Source organism: Triticum dicoccoides, chromosome 4B (genome assembly GCF_002162155.2).
Source record: "Triticum dicoccoides isolate Atlit2015 ecotype Zavitan chromosome 4B, WEW_v2.0, whole genome shotgun sequence".
In the NCBI taxonomy this organism is placed as follows: domain Eukaryota; kingdom Viridiplantae; phylum Streptophyta; class Magnoliopsida; order Poales; family Poaceae; genus Triticum; species Triticum dicoccoides.
Window position 1 is genome coordinate 440,358,693 of NC_041387.1, and position 18,154 is coordinate 440,376,846.

An 18,154-nucleotide genomic window follows, 5' to 3' on the forward strand; every position below is an offset into this window, starting at 1 on the left:
TTAGCGAATGTGACATTGGTCCAGACTATCGCTTCAGGCGCCGGTGTCGACTGAGGGACCTGGACTTGAAGCTTCTTCCTGCTTGAGCTTCCACTCTTCTTCCTCCTCTCCTGTAGAGGCACTTCTTCTTCTTCGTCATCAGGAAGCACAACGATATCTTGTGGAGCTACATAAGAAGAGAAATGTCAAGTTTTCAGTCAATTGGCCATCCACTCGACTAAACAGAACTCGGTCGAACGAACTTACCAGCTCGTGAGGTGGCCTCTTCGTCTCCTGGTGCCTTTTCGACGTCCATGTCAGTGGCAGCAGAGGTGGGGCTGGAAAGACACAAGGATTGGTCGGTCAGATCAAGAAAATCTTTAGTCGACTTACGGAAACACAAACAAGATACCCACCCTAAGGCAACGGGGACGTCCATCTTGATGCGCGGCAGTGTCTTCCGGGCCTTGGAGGGAGCAACTTTAGGCTGCTTGGCCACCTTCTCCGTCGGCTCCGAAGTCGACGTCCGAGTGCGCTTCTGAGTATTGGCACTCGGACCCACACCTTTCCCGCGCCCGCCGGCCGGGTCATGCTGCTGTTTGGATCGATGTTCGGAGCGTGGCGGCAAGTCGACTTCCTCCTCCTCGTCCGACTCCTCGCTCTCCTCCTCCTCCTCGTCGTCTTCCTGAGAATCCCACTCGTCACTATCTTCCGCGCTGTCCTCCCCCTCCTGGGCCTGCTCCAAAGCCTGCTCGCCATTGGGCATCGAATGCATCTCAGTGAACACCTGCAGAACAAATTGGTCGAATGAGAGTCGGTCAATCTCAAGTGCAGTCGGAGCACGAATGAGAAACAGTCGGAGCGAAAAGCATACCTTGTCGGGCGGGTTGTTGCTGCTAAAGGGAACGACTCGCCTAGATCCTCTGGGATTGTCCTGATTGCCTGTGATGCTCCTCAACCACAAAGCTACTGTTGCAGACGGTACTTCTTCTGGATGGACCCGAGCGGTGTCGTCCGGTCCAGAATACAGCCACATCGGGTGATCGCGAGCCTGGAGAGGCTGAATGCGTCGACTGAGGAACACCTCCAATAGATCCAGACCCGTAACTCCATCATTGATAAGCTGGACCACCCTATCTACCAACATCCTCGTCTCCATGGTCTCGCCAGTCGTAAATTTCAGCGGAGCAGGAGTCTGGACTCAGTCAAACGAGAAGTAGGGGAGGCCGGTCGACTGACCTGGAGCCGCGTCATCCTGGCAATAGAACCAAGTCGATTGCCAGCCTCTAACGGAATCAGGAAGAGTCATAGTAGGAAAAGCACCCCCTTTCCTCTTTTGGATACCTAAACCCCCGCACATCTGGATGACATGGGTTTTCGAGTCACTCGACTTTGCCTTTTTTACCGATTGGGAACGAATAATGAAGATGTGTTTGAAAAGACCCCAGTGCAGTCGACACCCCAAGAAGTTCTCGCACATCGACACGAAAGCAGCTAAATACGTGATGGTGTTGGGGGAGAAATGGTGGAGTTGAGCACTAAAAAAGTTCAGAAACCCCGGGAAGAAAGGGTGCGGGGGAAGCGAAAAGTCGCGGTCGACGTGGGTGGCGAGCAAAACGCACTCACCCGGTTGAGGCTGAGGGCTCATCTCTCCCTCCGGCAGCCTTGCCACTCCCTTGGCGATTAACCCCGACTCTGCCATCTCGTCCAGGTCCGCCTGCCGAATCAAATACCGGATCCAATCGCCCTGGATCCAGCCCGGCGGCAGCCTCGCACGCGACGACGACCCGCGCTGCTGCTTCCTGCCCTTCGCCACCTCCTTCGTCTTCTTTGCACGCTCTAGCGCCCCTGTCTTGTCCTTTACCATGGCGACGGGGCAGCGGCGTCGGAGCGGAAGAGTAAGGTGCGGCGGAGAAGCGGAGAAAGAAGAAGGAAGAGAAGATGTGCACAGTACAGATGCTTTGTTCCGGGCACCTTATAAGAGATTGTTTCCGAGTGACTGACGCATGGGACCAGGCGATCCCGTCGAATCCCGCAACAGTCGCGCGCAGCGTACGTGGCGAAAAAGGCGGCACGGGAATCGAGGAATCACTGTTTATCCGCTCCGCCCGCTTCGGCACTCCCCGTCTGGCGCGCTTCCCTGAAATTTCGTATCCCGCGGAATCTGGGATACACTACAGGCAATCGCGCCCAGGATCCCGCACTCCAACACGACACTCGGCACATAAGATCAACAGTTCACTCGACTGCCCACTGAATGGATCAAGGCGACTGAGTCGGCACCAAACATCGACGCGGGCGCTCAGACTTGCAGAAAGCACTCGCGAGATCCCAAAGCTCAGGACAAGTTTAATTTCAGCCTATTTTGCTCTCGCACCTTAATCCATTCAGGGGCTACTGATGAGGGTACAGACCTGGGGTAGGGTCATAGGCCTGACCTATACGTCCTACCCAAGGTCACTACCCCAAAAGATAAGAGAAGATAAGAAGACCAAGAATCCACTCGACGGTATAATCACTCGACCGTCATTCCCCACTTTCACTCGACCGTATGGGGAATGACTCGACTATATCGAAGACCAGGAGTCGGAAGAACGCACAACGGCTGGGCATTCACTCCTTAGTCTTCATGAGCATTAAGAGTATTTAAGACTGCCATTACCAGTAACGCCCTTACTTTATGTACATTAAGCTCCTTGTAATGGAGGTGGGCTGGGGTCCTGGCGCACTCTATATAAGCCACCCCCTCCTCTGGGACAAGGGTTCGCACCCCCTGTAACACAACACACATAATTCAATCGACCGCCTCTGGGCACCGAGAGGTAGGGTTGTTACTTCCTCCGAGAAGGGCCTGAACTCGTAAAACCTCGTGTGTACATCTTCGCCATAGCTAAGATCTTGCCTCTCCATACCTACCCCCCTTTCTACTGTCAGACTTAGAACCACGACATAGAGGAGGAGAAGAGTGACAGTCATGCCATTTTAACTACAAGCTCTTGAATTAGCCATGAACTCTGTGCAATGCCTGACTCCATGACTTGTGTGCAGATCGAGGATAGCAATGAGATGGGCACGAAGGTGCTCCCGACCGCTGACAACAAGGGCAAGTAGCCCCTTCACCCAATGCCTGACGAGGTTGAGCTGCCGCCCACCTTCGAGGAAGACCCGAAGACGCCTGAGGGTGGCGACGACAAGGGCATGGAGGAGCCCCCCAACAACAAGCGCCGCAACTACGACCACTACCATCAGGAGGATGGCCCAACTCACTTTTGCAAGGTCATCCTTGCACCGAAGCTTGAGTGCATCCCCATGCACTGGACTTCACCAAGCACTTCGTCGCGGTGCCGACGGAGTTCAAGCTCAGGAACAACACCGGCTGCTCCTGGAAGGTGACAGTCAAGCTGATGAACGGCAAGGTGACCCTGGATCAGGGTTGGGCCACCTACGCAGCCGTTCATCAGATTAGTATCGGCTACATGGTGACGTTCAAGCTCCTCACTCCCAACACCCTCAAGCTCATCATCTTCGACGACGATGGCATTGAGGTCGTCAACAAGTGCGGGAAGCACGACGAAGCCTTCGCCGCCAAGGAGTAGGGCCGGGGCCTCCCTAAGTACTATCGAGTCTGCTATGGTTTATGCGTAGAACTGTTATGAACTGTCGTACTGCTTATATCTGAATTATCTAGTTGATGCTCTGTTTATACTCTGTTGTGCTTATGATGTGTGCTGCCGAAGTGTGATGGTAACCTCACCAACTAGCCAAAGAGGTTACCACACATCAGGCCTTGCATGCAACCAAACACCATGCCTTGGGTTTGTGGACTAACATGCAGGCAACCAAATATCAGGTAGTGTGGTTCAGCCCATGCAGGTAAGAGGGCATGCAGGCAACCAAACAACATACATATGGTGCATTTGAGGCTGCATTTGCATAGCCAGGTTGAGTGGAGAAGTGTATGCAATGCGGGTACTGTAGCTCACGACAACCAAACACGCCCAAAGTAACTGATCTGGACGACGGGGTAGTTGTGGTCGTCGACGAGGAGGTGACGATGTGCGGCGAGCTCGGGGGCGATGCGCATTCGAAGATGGAGGGGTGATGCTGTTGACTGTGAGCTGAGCGGCATTGCGTGCCAGGCGAGACGTGAGAGAAGGGATTCATGCGAGAAATTAGGGATGGGTTACGCGGCCTGTGCGGGCGGTTCTACGTTTTTTTTAAGCGGCATCTTCACCGTGAGATTTAAAAGAATCAATGGCAGTTGATGCGTCTGGCGATTTGCTTCCAATCAGACTACTGATTATAAGTGTTTCCCAAACATGTATTGGCAATACATGTGAGACAATATTCGAGAAGTGGGCCCATTCTGAAGTTAATGTGTGTTAGAGTATAGACCGTTGAATGGAGTAGTAGTAAATATGGTGGGACCGTGCATGTGAAAATTGGCTAGTACGATGAGAGTTGTTGGAGTAAATATTTTCTGACAAAATTTCAATAGATTAATGAATTAGTGTTGCGTTTTGGAGATTACATCCGTAAGATTAGATTTTGTGTGCAATAAGAACTCAGTGGTGTCAACGGCAATTATTAGAGTTTTTTCTTAAATTGCCAGTGTCAACAATTTTAAAGGGTGATTATCCACTATTCGATCAATGCATACTCATAAAAAACAGTGAATACATTACACGTCAGATATATTGAATTGTTAAAATTTCACCAGGCTGATGATGTTCTTGAGGCTTGAATGTTTTTTATGGTCCCTATTTGTAATTCAGTGGCATGGTAGAGTTTGTCACGCAGAAGTTCCATTGCTCGTTTGCGAGTCTGGGGCACTAGTTCAACTAGGTGAATTCCCCGCACATTGCTGCGAGATTTTGAAGATTAATTTTGGATAAAATTTATTGAAATGACACGAATGAAAAGCTATTATTTCAAAAGCAATTGTGTGTGAACAAAGAGTATGCATGTACGCTAGACCATTGGAGATGAAACAGTTAAATTTGTGGTAAGCATGTGCTAAAAAAGTGTTGTAGTGGATGATGGCGTGGCAAATTTGGTGATGTGAAGGGGTGTATGTTGAGAAAGTTAGAGTTAGTGGGGATGAACTATTTAGGTATTATAGATTTGCTAGTTATTAAATAGTAGTTGAATGTCCATGCGTTGACATAGAATGGAACAATAAATCTATGTACAGATACATTATTTGAAGCATTATTATTTCAAAAGTGCACATCGCATGGAGAAAGAAACATAATAAACTGGCAGCTCAAATTCTAATCGAACCACGGGTGACTTGTATGGTTTGCACCAAACTAAAATTGTATGAACTGCTTAGGGGGTGTTTGGTTCAGGGACTTTTTAGTCCCAGAGACTAGAAAAAGTCCCTAAAAAATCCCTAGAAACCAAATGGAGGGACTTTTTCTACAGGGACTAGAAAAAGACTCTACTGGAGAGTCTTTTTTGATTAGTCCCTGGGACTAGAAAAAGTCCTAGGACTTCTAAACCAAACACCCCCTTAGTTGACTTCCAAAACTCATAGGTGGCATAAATAAATGCATCTGCTCTTCATTTACCATGTAAAAGTTAGTCCGTCTTTCAATGTTTGCGCTCTTCATTTACCATGTAAAAGTTAGTCTGTCTTCCAGGGTCCGCTGTTGTAAAATTTTCATGTCAAGATGCAGTTCATGCCAGGAAGATAGTATGGTCGACCCAAGATCGGGTTTAAGATCAGTCTACGTGCCAATTTCCAAATGATGTCGGATCATATCAAAGCCTGTAGGATTCGACAAGTGTTCATGTTCTCATGGCCCTGCTAAAGCAGAAAGCCCTCCAAGATGTAGTTGACCTCTTGAAGATGAAAAAAGAGCAATCATATGCACTCGTCACCGAAGCCAAAAATAGGAGATTGAGGAGACCAGAAATAAGCTAGCGGAGACAACAAACAAAGCGGCTATCTGAAACCCAAGGCAATGCCAAATTTCCTTAATAATATACCCGTTGAAATGGTGATTCAGTTAGCATACATGTTGTGATGTTCATGCATGAAATACAAGATGTATGTATGTGAGCGATTCTGAGATGTGGCACCAAATATTTGTTTTCCAGATTATGCAATAACTTACATATTTTTAATACAAATTACCCAAAGTTGTCAACTGACGAACGACGGGCCAAACATACCATCGGCCGCAAACGGGTCGAAAGCACCACATGCATTAATTAGGCAAAAACCACTAAGTGGCACAAACATGCAGAAAGAACCATGCTTCGACGACAACTTCCTCCCCGACCTCGGCAACCTTTTCATCAACGACATGGGCGACAACATCAATGCAGGTTGTCCCGCTCTCGCTGCACTGTATGTGATTCTGTCCTCCTTGTTTGAGATCCTACTAGAATTCTTATTTCTAGTATGTGCCTTAGATTCGATCTATTCATCTACTTTGCTAGTCCGCATGATTAGTTCAATTCATATTATTGTCGTCACGATTTATTTACTGTTTATTCGAATTAAATCTCGTAGTAATTTGCTAATATATTCAACACACTCCACCGCTAAAAGGAGGGAGCGAACTCCGGTGGCCGGAGATCGTGCCAGTGGCGGCCGGGTCAAAGGAACCCTTGGCTGAGGGCCGACTCGGGAGGACGAAGGAAACAATGGGCGAATTGTTTTGTGGCATTATTGTTGTACTAGCTATTTGCCCATGCGTTGCAACGGGACTATACAAATTCCAATGATATAACATCAATCGTGTATATCTATAGGATACTCATGCATAACAGACAACATTGTTCTCCCGAAAAAAAAAACAGACACCATTGTTGACTATTGTTTCACCACTCAATTACACTCTTCTTCTTTCACCACTATTTCCACCTCTTCCTGTCCCTACTCCAAGTAGCCTCCCTAGTCCAATCTATCCATACGGTTCTCAATAGCACATCCGGGCCGCATACTCAACCACTTCCCCCTCACCCACACACACTGGAATTTCAAGCACGCAACCATGTAGTTGGGGTATATTTCACAATGTGCTTGTCTTGGCAAGGCGTGGTTGGTGGAGGTTTTGATATTTCAAGATTTCCTATATTGCATCCTAATTGGTGATTAGAAAGAAGGCAAGGATCAATAGACTCATATTATTTCAGAAGCAGAAACAGTAAAACAGAAAAAATATTCTAGAGGTTAAAGATTTGTACAAGTTCAATGAAGACTAATGCATGCTACCACATCAAATTCCTTTAGCAAGATAATACTTTCCCAAAATAAGGTTAACATTTAACTTTTCCAAAAGTTGTACGATAGCTCCATGAAAATAAAATGAGCAGTGACGATAATATTGGACGATTGTGGACAACAATTAAATGCAGAACGGCCACTGGATTCTCCCTGCTTTAGTTAGGATTAGATGATTTGCCCCATTTTTCTTTTATCTTTTGATCATTTGCCCTAATATGTATTCTAATTGATTCTTAATTAATTTAATGCAAAGAATCAACGTGGAATGACCTTTGTGCCCCTATGGTAGTTTTGCAATTTCTATGCCTAATCTACCTGGTTCGACCCTTCGTAGTTCGTACTGAACCTGCTGCTCGTCCTGCTCTCTACTCTTAACACTGATGCAACAAGAACACGAAGCAGCGCTGCAGCTCAGCGGCCCGACGGCTACTGCTGCCGCTCAGAGGCCCGACAGTTCCCGCTGCTGCCCAACAGCTCGACTGCCCGGCGGCTTCCTCTCCACCCCAGTGGCTCCCACTTCTGCTCGGCGGTCCAACGGCTCCTGTTGTAGCTCGACGGCCGACGGCTCCCGGTGCTGCTCGACGGCCCAGTGCCTCCCTCTGCACCCGGGGGGCTCATGTTACTGCTTGGTTGACGGCCGCTCCCTCTACTGCTCATGCTCGGTGACACGGCACCCACTCGGCGACCAAGTGCCCTGTATTTCCTTGCTCCTCTCGATTCCTCCGCAAGGCAGCATGCAGCTTACAACAGGGGAGAGATTTAGTGTTTGACCAGTGCATTTTGAGCATTTTCCTCTGATCCCTTACTCTGAACTTGTGCATAGAATTTTGAGAGATCCCATTAGCCCATGTAAGCATAGGTTCTGCATCAGTTACTAATGTTTCTGTCTTGAACAGGAATACATGGACAATCAGTTAAACGATTTTTTTGCCTGTTAGATAGGAGTCATATCTCATTCAATAGATGACTCTGTGTTCACATCTTAGAATTAATGCAAATTTTCACACAAAATAAATGATTCAGAGTTCACATCTCACAATTTATCACAAGTTGCCACACAAAACAAATAAATGATTCAGAGTTCACATCTCCTAATTTAAAATAAGTCATCACATCATTGAAATCAACCTATCATCTTAATGCAATAAAATTTCAGTGCTTTTCTTCCTTAGGGTCAATTTATTCCTGGATGCTATAGAGCTTGAAGGCATGTCAAAAAGAGTTGCTGGAGAAGCACATTCTTTTTGTTCAATGTGTTAGTCAAAGAGAAGCACATTCTTTTTGTTCAATGTTGCTGGAGAATCACAGGATGAGACATTCACGCTTTGTGGAGAAACTTGTCAAAGAGACCCAGGACAACATATTAGTCACACCCATCTGGAGTGGAACAGCCGTTGCAGGCTTTTGTCCTTGCCACCGTTGTCACCGTGGAACATCGCGACTCCTGCGAAGTTGCCGGAGTCGCCCCGCCTTGCCCCGCCGTGATTGCTGGAGTGGTTGTGCCCAGATGTGACTACTTGTGGCTGCCAGTCTGCTTCTCGCCCTGGTCCATAGTGGTGGTGGTGGTGGCTCCGGCGATCTTGTGCTCATGAGGACGGTGCAAAGCTGATGGCCTGCTGCCTTTTTACCATAGAAGAGAGAGTTTATGGCCTTATACATAAGAGATTCAGTGAGTCTATGGCAGAGATTGATTGATCATTTGGTTTCCGTGTGTTTATAACCTTAGCATACGTGAGTTGATTTATTACCATAATTGCCATATTTGAGATTTTCGTGAGTTTATGGCCTTACCATACATGAATTGATTTATTACCATATTTGAGATACGCTGGGTTTTCACGTGAGACAAAAAAACTCAGTAACAGAGGAAAAACTGGTTGAAGGGGAAGAAAAATCGGTGGAAGGGGAAGAAAAGTCGGTGGGAGCGGGGGCTCTCGTAAGTGGAGGGGCGGACGAAAGGTGGGACGACATAAGAGGGGAGAGGGAACGTTACGTTTCTTTTAGATAGTAGAGATTATGGAGATTTCATGTCAAAAAAAAGAGATTATGGAGATTTGCGGGAGGGTAAAACGGTAAAAGGCCAGGTTGGAGCCGGCTGCGAGGAGCTCCAGCCCGAAATAGCAACTGCGGCTTCTGGGCCATTTCTGTGTGGAGCCGGCCCAGGAAAAGGCCCTTTGGCGCGGCTATGGCTTCTACAGCCCCCCCCCCCACCTAAGAAAAAGCACACCCGTAGTTTCCCTCCGCCGCCGCGGCCCTGCCCCATTCCTCGCGGCCTCCTGCTCCTCTACGCCGCCTACCGCCAGGTTCTGCCCGCCCCCTCCCGGCCCACCCCTCCGCTGTCGGCCGTTCTCGCATGGAGAAGGCACAAGGGGCACCACCACCGGCGCCGCGGCAGTCCAGTTCCACCACCGCTGGTAGGTCCTTTGCTAATACACCGACAAACTGGTGATCTTATATGCTTTTGATTCTAAAAAATATGGTTGATCTCAGTAATCACAAGGCCCAAAGGCGTAGCTGGGCCCAGGCTATCAGGGCCATGGCCCGGGGCGTGGGAATTTTTTTAGCCTATATCTTTTAGAATTTCAAAAGTGGCCCGGGGCGTTGGCGCGGCTCAGCCCGGCACCTGCCCCTCTGGCCCTATCGACCAGTTCACCAGAGAGGCAGAGACGATAGAGGAACCCTACGCATCGAGCCAGGCAGCGAGCCACCGGCCGCCGCTCGTCAAATCCGGCGCCCCGTCTAACCCCGTCCAGTCCATCTGCTCATCCAGCGAGGCGGCGACCCCGCTCGCACGGCTTCACCTGCTGCACTCCGCTGCTCGTGCGCGACCTCGCCCCGCCTCTCGTCCAGCGACGCCCCGCCTCCCGTCCAGCGACGCCCCGCCTCCGACCTCCCGCCACCATCCGGCCGCCCGGCGACCTCGCCACGCCTCCGGCCTCCCGCCACCGTTCAGCCAGCCAGGTACTCTTCTGTCCTCTGCCTACTCCCAAATCGTTACTTCCTTTGACAAAGCACACAGCAGGTCTTTTGAATATTTTGCTCTCTGAGTTAATGCATCAATTAGCTCCATTCAAATTGATGCTTCAAAATACACCTTGATGGCTTGATTGCTTGATTGTTGCAGTAGAAACTGTTTTCCTAATTTTTGTTGCAATTTACAGGAAGATAAGATGAACAAAAGAACTAGGGCAACTCGTTGATTTGGTACCCTCTATTGTATTATTTATCCTTTATATTGTCTTCTGTTATGTGTTACATTATCAGATGAAGCACTGTTAAATATTGTGTTCAGATTTTTATCAGTTGCAAATGAGCGTTGCTTTTGTATGCCTTAAAACTGGGGTAGTTTTTGAGAATTTTTTTGGCCCTTCATTGTTGGCCCGGGGCGTCAGCCAATCCTGGCTACGCCGTTGACAAGGCCTATGCTCATTTAGGCCATGTAGCAGACAGCAATGCCCCTACAGGATTAGGATTTAGGAAGGCAAAAAAATGTCAGGATTATAGTCTAAAAAACCATGAAGAAACTTATGCAGCAGATGAGTATTGATCAGTACCATTCCATGAATAAAGGGCACAAGGCCATCCTTCCATTATCCTTGTCCCATTTTGTAAAGTAAGTTAGGCGGCCACTACCGTTGAGAAGAAAACATAGATATGCCCCTTAAAAAACTCTATGCTAGCTCCTGTGTTTTGTAGTATTGCGCTAAATTCTTTCCATCAGCTGTTTGGATAACAACGTCCTAAGCAATCTGGATGAAAGTTAGCTGGAATGAACATGTGTAACTAAATCTAAATGCATATATACTTTGAGGAGGAGTTCAATCCATACAGCTGCATTGTTGCTATTTAATTTTTAAATTCTCAGCTATATGGAAATTGATACTTCCTTTCAGGTCTCTGTGCTGATATCAGAATAACAGTTACAAAGACCTGAAAATTTAATCATACAGTAAATATGCGACCAGCATGCAGTTCTAATTTTAATTTGCTAGAGATTATTAGTTTTAGTTTGTAAGAAATATACTTATATGGGTTTTGCAAAATTCTTTCCAAGCTTATGGGGCCGTGAATCTCATGGACGAGGGCCTCGCCGCTTCTGAACCCGGCCCGTCTGTCGCCAAGAGGGCTCAGTTTATGGGGCCGCACGCATCCAGTAGCTCAGGCGCTGACCCTGAGGTGGAGATCCGAGCACTAGTCTCGATGGCCAGCGGACTCTACCCATTGGCACGGGCGGAGGCGCTCAGCGGCCTCGCTGCGATCCTCAAGAAGGTGAATGCCGGCGGCGGGGTTGTGGAGTGCTGCTACGCTTGCGCGGAGAAATTGCTGAGGGACGAGGACGAGGGTATCAGGTTGGCCGCTGTACGATTGGTGAGATTTTGTCATTTATGGGTACTTATGTTTTCTTTTGTGCTACTGTATGCTTTGAGAGTTACATACGAGGAATTGAGGAGATCTCCTGTCTTCGGTGGATAGATTGGCCTTTGTGCGGAGAAGTTTGCCATGAGAGAGGAGTTGGGTGGTGATGGTGACCAAATGGACCGGGTTTTCCTACAGGTATGGTTTGCACTTCGCGCTGGATTTGGTGTTCATGAACGGTAGGATTAACTAGCTGAGTGTGGGCCTAATGTTAATGTGATACCGACATTTTTATTTAGCCTAATACTTCTGTTTCTATATGTCAATTCCAGGCTACTAAAGTTTGGAATGAATAGTTATACGACATATGCCCATAACTGATACTGGGAGCGATGTTCTTGTTTTTTACTTAAACGACCTGTATTTTCGGCAATTTACCTTTCTGTTCTTAGCACCAGAAATCCTTTTGACAAGGTGAAACTACTCATGGCAAATGAGATTTACTACTGAAACATGCAGTTTGTGATGCACACAATAAGAAAGATGCATCTAATCATGCTTGTGTGCATTTAATATTTGTAACTTGCAAGTTTTACTCCACTGACCACTGTAATGATAACTGCTTTGTTTCCCCTTTGGACTTCTCTATTCAGCTGAGCTCCATGGCTAGGGACATGTGTACAGAAGTAAGAATTGAAGCATTCAACTCACTTGCCAAAATGCAGAGAGTATCTGGAGGTGTTTTGCTTCAGTCGCTGTCTAAGAAGATCATAAAAACTGACACCGGGAGTGCCTCTAGCGTCAAAGGGAAAAAACTACCACCTGAATTATCATTCCCCTGTGCTGCTGGCATATTTGCACATGGGGTTGAAGATGAATTCTATCAGGTCAGGTCATTCTCTTATACCACATAATTCCCCTTAACGTCCCGTGTCTTTTGTTTATTGTTCTATATGTTCTCCCTACAGGTCCGAACAGTTGCATGTAAAACGCTGGGAGCTCTTGCAAAGCTTTCAAACCAATATGCACAGAAGGCCTTGGACTTGTTGATGGACATGATGAATGATGATACAGAAGCAGTTAGACTGCAAACTTTGCAGACACTGTTTGATATGGCAACATATGGATGTTTGAGCATGCAGGAGAAGCACATGCACATGGTACTAATTATCAATATAATGTATCTTGTGTAAGCTAGATGTATGAATTGGTTCTTTATTTGTAGTTAACTGTGCTAGATGCTAAATTTGGTAATCTTATGCCTCCTGTTGCTTTTGCAGTTCCTTGGCATATTGATGGATGCCAACATCGTAGTTCGAAATGCAGCACGCAAGATCCTAGGGTCAGTGAATCTGCCTAAACTTCAAATGTTTAAATCTGCACTTGATGGTCTGATTGCAGGTCTGGAGAAAAATCCGGAGGTATGTTAGTGCAGAACAATCACCATGCTCACAATTATCTCTCCCTTGCTATTCTGATCTTTGCTTGAACATTTTCTAGATGAATTATTTGTGTAGTCAATGTAACACAAAGCCTCAATTATCCTGCTAAATGTTAATTTGAGTTTCATTCAGCGTATAGAATATTGCTTACTCTATAATTTATTTGAGGCTTTGAGCCTATGACTTCAATTTTGTGGTAACTGACTCTTTTCTTCTATGTTGCGACCGTATTTATTATATGCAGGATCAAGATATATATGACGTTCTGTTTTCCATTGGCAAGAATCATGGGAGCTTTTCAGCCAATATAGCCAAACATTTAGCCAAAGAGGTGTTTCTCCATTGCTTACTTCCAATTTTATCTACATGCTAATGTTCTATATAAAATGTATGTTTTCACTTTCAGTATTGCTGCTGCACTGATTCTTTCTGTTTGCGCAGTTCTTTCAAGTTCGGTATATACTAGAAAGGAGGTACCATCTCAAGTTCGGTAGTGTGTACCCATGTTCTTATTTTCTGTCAGTCGTATGGAATTTGAGAATATTGCAAGCTATCAACCTTAAATAAATAACAATGAATGCATCTATATTTGCAGGCTGCTAAGTAATTTGTAACGATGAAGTCTACTCAACCCCAACTGTAGATTTCTTTTTTAGCCAAGTAATACTTTAAGGATGTGTTGCATATTTACAGTTTGATTTAGGACAACTGAATCTGGAAGGCAAAGAGCATATTTAATATATATATATATATATATATATTTAGAAGATCATATTAATATACATTATCCACGTGAGCCAAATGTTTGAAGCCCTGTGTAATACCTATCCTATAAGATACACCTGATTATGTGGACTTCGTACTGATATGAACATCAAAGTTTGGTTGCTTGATAGTGCATGGGATCGGCCACTCGATGATGCCCAAACCTGTGACAAAAGATGGTACCTCCTGTTTAAGTATACCTGGTTTGCCCAACCTTCTCAATTAGTTCGGACTTTTGGGTGAACCGTCTGGTGCGTGAAGCGTTACCCCTCCAGCTGAGATGGCAACAATCAACAAAGTGCAAGTCAATAAAACAAATAAGGAGAAAAATCTATAACATTGTTTGGCGAGTACAAATTTGAGTTACCGCAGGTTTTTATAGACCAGAAAATATATAATGTCATTACAGTTGTTTGCTGATATCTAACACTTGTCTACAACATTTAGAAGACTACACATAGTTTATCATAAGTTACCATTTGTTTTTCTAGGTTTCGTGAGGGAAAGAAGTATACTCCCTCATTTGAGAATGTATTCCCATTTTTTGACTTTCTGCTGTCAATGTAAGACTAAAACCACAGTCTGAGACCACAATATGGTACGTGTTTTTTCCAAAATTTGGATTTTGAGAATACCCAAGGCACGGCTTGACGCACTCTGTCAGATTATTTGTGGCCGCGTTGCCATGTGACCATTGTTAGCAGATTGTTTGAGCGGTCCTGGTAGCTCATTTATTTTGTAAAATAGAGATCATAGTAGACAGTATAGCAGGCATCGCACCAGCTGAGATTCCTTTCGTTAGATGATAAAATATCATTGGAGCTGAGACTTGAGTTCTACAACGAGAGGTGCTTACAGTTTAGCATGGAAACAACTAAAAAAATTCCGAGAATAGTGGAATACATCAGATCAAAGCCTTAGGCTTCCTCCCCTCAAAGGCCCCCTTGCTGTCAAAGAGACATTGTCTTTCAGCATTCAGAAGGTTGATATTTGATACTGTTGCAGCGAGCAGCATAGTTCCTCTTGTTTGACTTCCCTTAAAACCTTCCTCAAGAGTGCACCAGAGTGTTCCATTTCTCCAACATTGTATCTTCTTTATTTGGGTTGTCGTCTTTTTCCAAATATCTCTTTAGCTGAGCCGGGCATGGGCTGACCCGCCACTTTTTACAGTTTTACATCAAGGCCAAGAAACAAAAATTTGCGAGGATATGGTCACGTACTAAGTATAAGCCATGATGGTAACTCATTTTATAGGTCTTCTGTATCTCTACCAACTGGATGAGAAAAAGTAATAGTTGTAGGAATGTGAATAGCCAAGTCTATCAAGTAAGGAGAAAAACGCCGCTGCTTGCTCATAGCCTCATACACCTTTTGCACATCATAATGGTTTGTCTGTCTAGATATCACATTGCCTACAATATATTAAAACAATAGGCAGGGTTGTCAGTGAGGAACATGCCTACATTATTCTTTGCTCAAACTGCCCCAAATCAATGTGAAGTGCGAGCCAAATCAGATGAACAGAGGATGCATCACAACACTACTAGTTTAGGGATCTTACCGATTCAAAGAAATGCTGACAGCAGTTTGCAGATTAACATGATGTGTCTTTCTCAACTGCATTATCATTGAATAATTTCTGGCACACGTAATTTCCTTTCTCTTTGGGGGTATTATGACCTGAGATGGTGTGTTCAGTATGTGAGGTACAGTCTCACTTCTCTTTAGATCCAATAGCAAAAAAGAACACCTAGCAGCATGCCATGCACACACACTTGGTTTGCAAATAACTTTTAACATATTTAAATCAGCTTTATATATTTAAGTTCCAGCTTATCCTCCTTAGGCCCAACTAGGAATGAGCATAAGCAAACAATGTGGTGAAAAGAATTTGAATATTAATTCCACTGACCAACCATATTTTCTCACTTTAGCTTTTTGTTATTCTCAACATACAAGGACTTCGGACTTGTTTTTATGCGTAGGTAGAGTAATATCTTCATTTGCTACATTGAGTATAGTAACATTTCTTTTGGATTTTTTATGAAGTTTTGTTATATCCCTTAATGCTATATTATCTATGACATAGATCAATATGGCATCTGATGGAGAGCTGATCTTGGATAAACCTAGAATTAAAGCATTGTTAATGGTTTCTGTCTCGGCTGCTTATGATGATAAAGACAAAAAACTGGATATACCCACAGTTATATTTTCACATGCAATTCCCCTATTTGGGATGATCTCGTGTGCACTAGCCGAAGATGAACAGGATTCACTCTTATCCTACTTGTATCGTCAAGTTGGAATGCAGTTCTGGGAAAAGAAGTTAGTGTCTGCAGAAGGTGGAGATTATGAATGTTTCAGTGTTGAAACTGTGGGAGGAACTCATGCACAGGTAGAAACGACTGGAAAAACAAGCAAGTACTCAGATGAAGTCGTGATAATGCAATCGTCACGGCTCATATTAGAAACAGTTAAAGGAGCCTGGGTTGTGATAAAGCCGTACAGTATAGGAGAAGTTCAAAGTACTCTGAGGTATGACTTACCATATTCCGTTCTTTCCCATGCAACCAATCTTTCATGCTATTGTTTGTGATTACTTCAACTTCTTTTGATTATCTTTATTGTAGAACATGCAAAGAAGAAGTCAATAGCTTAGCTGTAAATTCTTCTGGATCAACTAGTGCGGTGTTGAGCTTTGTATGCGACTATCTTGATGCAGTACAGCTCATTGTTGAAATATGGTGGTTCATTCAGTTGGATGATTCTCATGCTTTTGGCCCCACATCACTTGATATTTTGCTTGAGAAGTTGGATACATCTGTGAGAAGGATGAAATGTTGTTATGCTGGATTGAATAGAGAACTGGAGGTTCAAGTCTTGGAGTTTGCTTTGTTAGCTATCTTATGTAGACTGTCCGAGTTTGGAACATGTTCAAAATTAGTGCTAGATAAGTTGCATTGGATAATTAATCACATTGATGGTCTGTGTGCCGATGGATCCTATGAGCTTTCCGACTTCAGCAAAGAAGTTAAGAAAGTGTTTGATGGTAACTTTATCGACGGCACTCCTATTGTCAACATTTGCACCTTTCTTGAAATCTTTGATCTAAAACCAGCAAGAGATTTTGAAATGCTTAATGCTACAACTGCTGTGCTGCAAGTCCGGGATACAGATTCTGAAAATCCGTTATCATATGTTTATGGATTACCCGTGGGGGTGACCTTTGACATGTCTCTGTGCAATACCTCTAGTCATGATAGAATATGGCTCCGCATGGTTGCTGGTCAGTCCGTCCAACATGTCTTCTTAGACTTGTCGTGTTTTGAGGGCAATGATAAGATGAAGAGCTGCTCCAGAGTCATTCCTTTCTATGCTACCCCAATGGCATGTTCATTTGTTCTGAGGGCATGCTTGGTAATTGAATGCCCATTTGGAAGTATCGGCACTCACCAGGAACGACATGGAGGACCAAGAGATTGTGTAGTCCAACTATGTGATGAATTGGATGTCTACTTTGTTAGTGCTGATACCGAGCAAAGGCAATGGTTGAAATGATAGTGGTCATGTGCACCAAGTTCTTCAGCATGCCCGCTTTGATCGACTGCACCATTGTGTTCTAACATCAACTGGGATCAAGTAATATGCGAAAGGAGTTAAGATACCAGTAGTGACTAATGAGGAGTTTCATATGATTAGTTGTGTCACTGTAGTATCAGATCAAACTCTGATTAGTTGTTTTCTTTAAGAATTGAGAATTTTTCTATGGCATGTGACCAGAAGAAATGTTATCTCATAGCCGATATAGTACTAGCAAGAACTCTGGGTAAAGAATTCGGCTGCGCTGATATTTTGGTAGCGGTAAGCAGGAACAAAGCAGTTACCCGACCACTAAGATGTGTTGCTGTTGCTAGTGTATGTTAAATTTGCGCCGTATGTATATGTAAAGGGTCGGCATATGACTGAAGAATTGAAAATCCTGTGAATTTTATGAGGCTGCTGAATTAGAGGTTGCGGAGGCCAATGTTCCTTGTGCATGTATGATTTGTGTGTCTAATGTGTGTTCTGCGCCTGGGACAGGTTCGCCGTTAGTGTAACTTTGGACTTACCATACGCTGTGCCGCATGACAGCGGCTTTTTTTTGTTTGTTTGTTGTGTGTTTACGTTTGTCGAAAGTACCGCTGGTGTCTGTTTCTTGCGTTCGCTGTGGCTTCTTTTCTTCTTATACAAAATACTCCACCCCTTTCGGTTTATGGGACTCAAATTTTAAATCTCATCAACCAAGGCATTTTGTGAGTGGAGGAATGTATCTCGTACTTTACAAAACTATTTCAATTAAACTCATGCATTAATTTGGATTAATTACAGT

At 44.9% G+C, this 18,154-nt stretch overlaps 1 protein-coding gene across 3 annotated transcripts; it reads left to right on the forward strand.

Annotated features, from left to right (window-relative positions):
• The first annotated feature begins 9,831 nt into the window (after window positions 1–9,831).
• Window positions 9,832–17,809, forward strand: LOC119290765 (protein SIEL-like). 3 transcript variants are annotated; one of them, XM_037569410.1, is made up of 10 exons: window positions 10,057–10,180; window positions 10,381–10,423; window positions 11,274–11,587; window positions 11,693–11,773; window positions 12,229–12,462; window positions 12,544–12,735; window positions 12,856–12,996; window positions 13,262–13,348; window positions 15,872–16,320; window positions 16,416–17,809. In XM_037569410.1, the coding sequence occupies exons 3-10, from the start codon at window positions 11,294–11,296 to the stop codon at window positions 17,341–17,343; spliced, it is 2,406 nt and encodes an 801-aa protein (XP_037425307.1). In that variant the 5' UTR covers window positions 10,057–10,180; window positions 10,381–10,423; window positions 11,274–11,293; the 3' UTR covers window positions 17,344–17,809. The 3 variants fall into 3 exon arrangements, with proteins under 3 accessions (XP_037425308.1, XP_037425307.1, XP_037425309.1); XM_037569411.1 differs by lacking the exon at window positions 10,381–10,423 and having other exon boundaries at window positions 9,832–10,180; XM_037569412.1 differs by lacking the exons at window positions 10,057–10,180; window positions 10,381–10,423 and having other exon boundaries at window positions 11,463–11,568.
• The last annotated feature ends 345 nt before the right edge of the window (window positions 17,810–18,154 follow it).

What these genes read in the sequence shown, in the direction of transcription:
- LOC119290765 (XM_037569411.1), top strand. Translation starts at nt 11,294, where the DNA reads ATGGACGAGGGCCTCGCCGCTTCTGAACCCGGCCCGTCTGTCGCCAAG. An exon ending in TGGACCGGGTTTTCCTACAG is followed by an intron (nt 11,774 to 12,228) that starts GTATGGTTTGCA and finishes TTCTCTATTCAG; the next exon opens with CTGAGCTCCATGGCTAGGGA. An exon ending in CCAAACATTTAGCCAAAGAG is followed by an intron (nt 13,349 to 15,871) that starts GTGTTTCTCCAT and finishes TCTATGACATAG; the next exon opens with ATCAATATGGCATCTGATGG.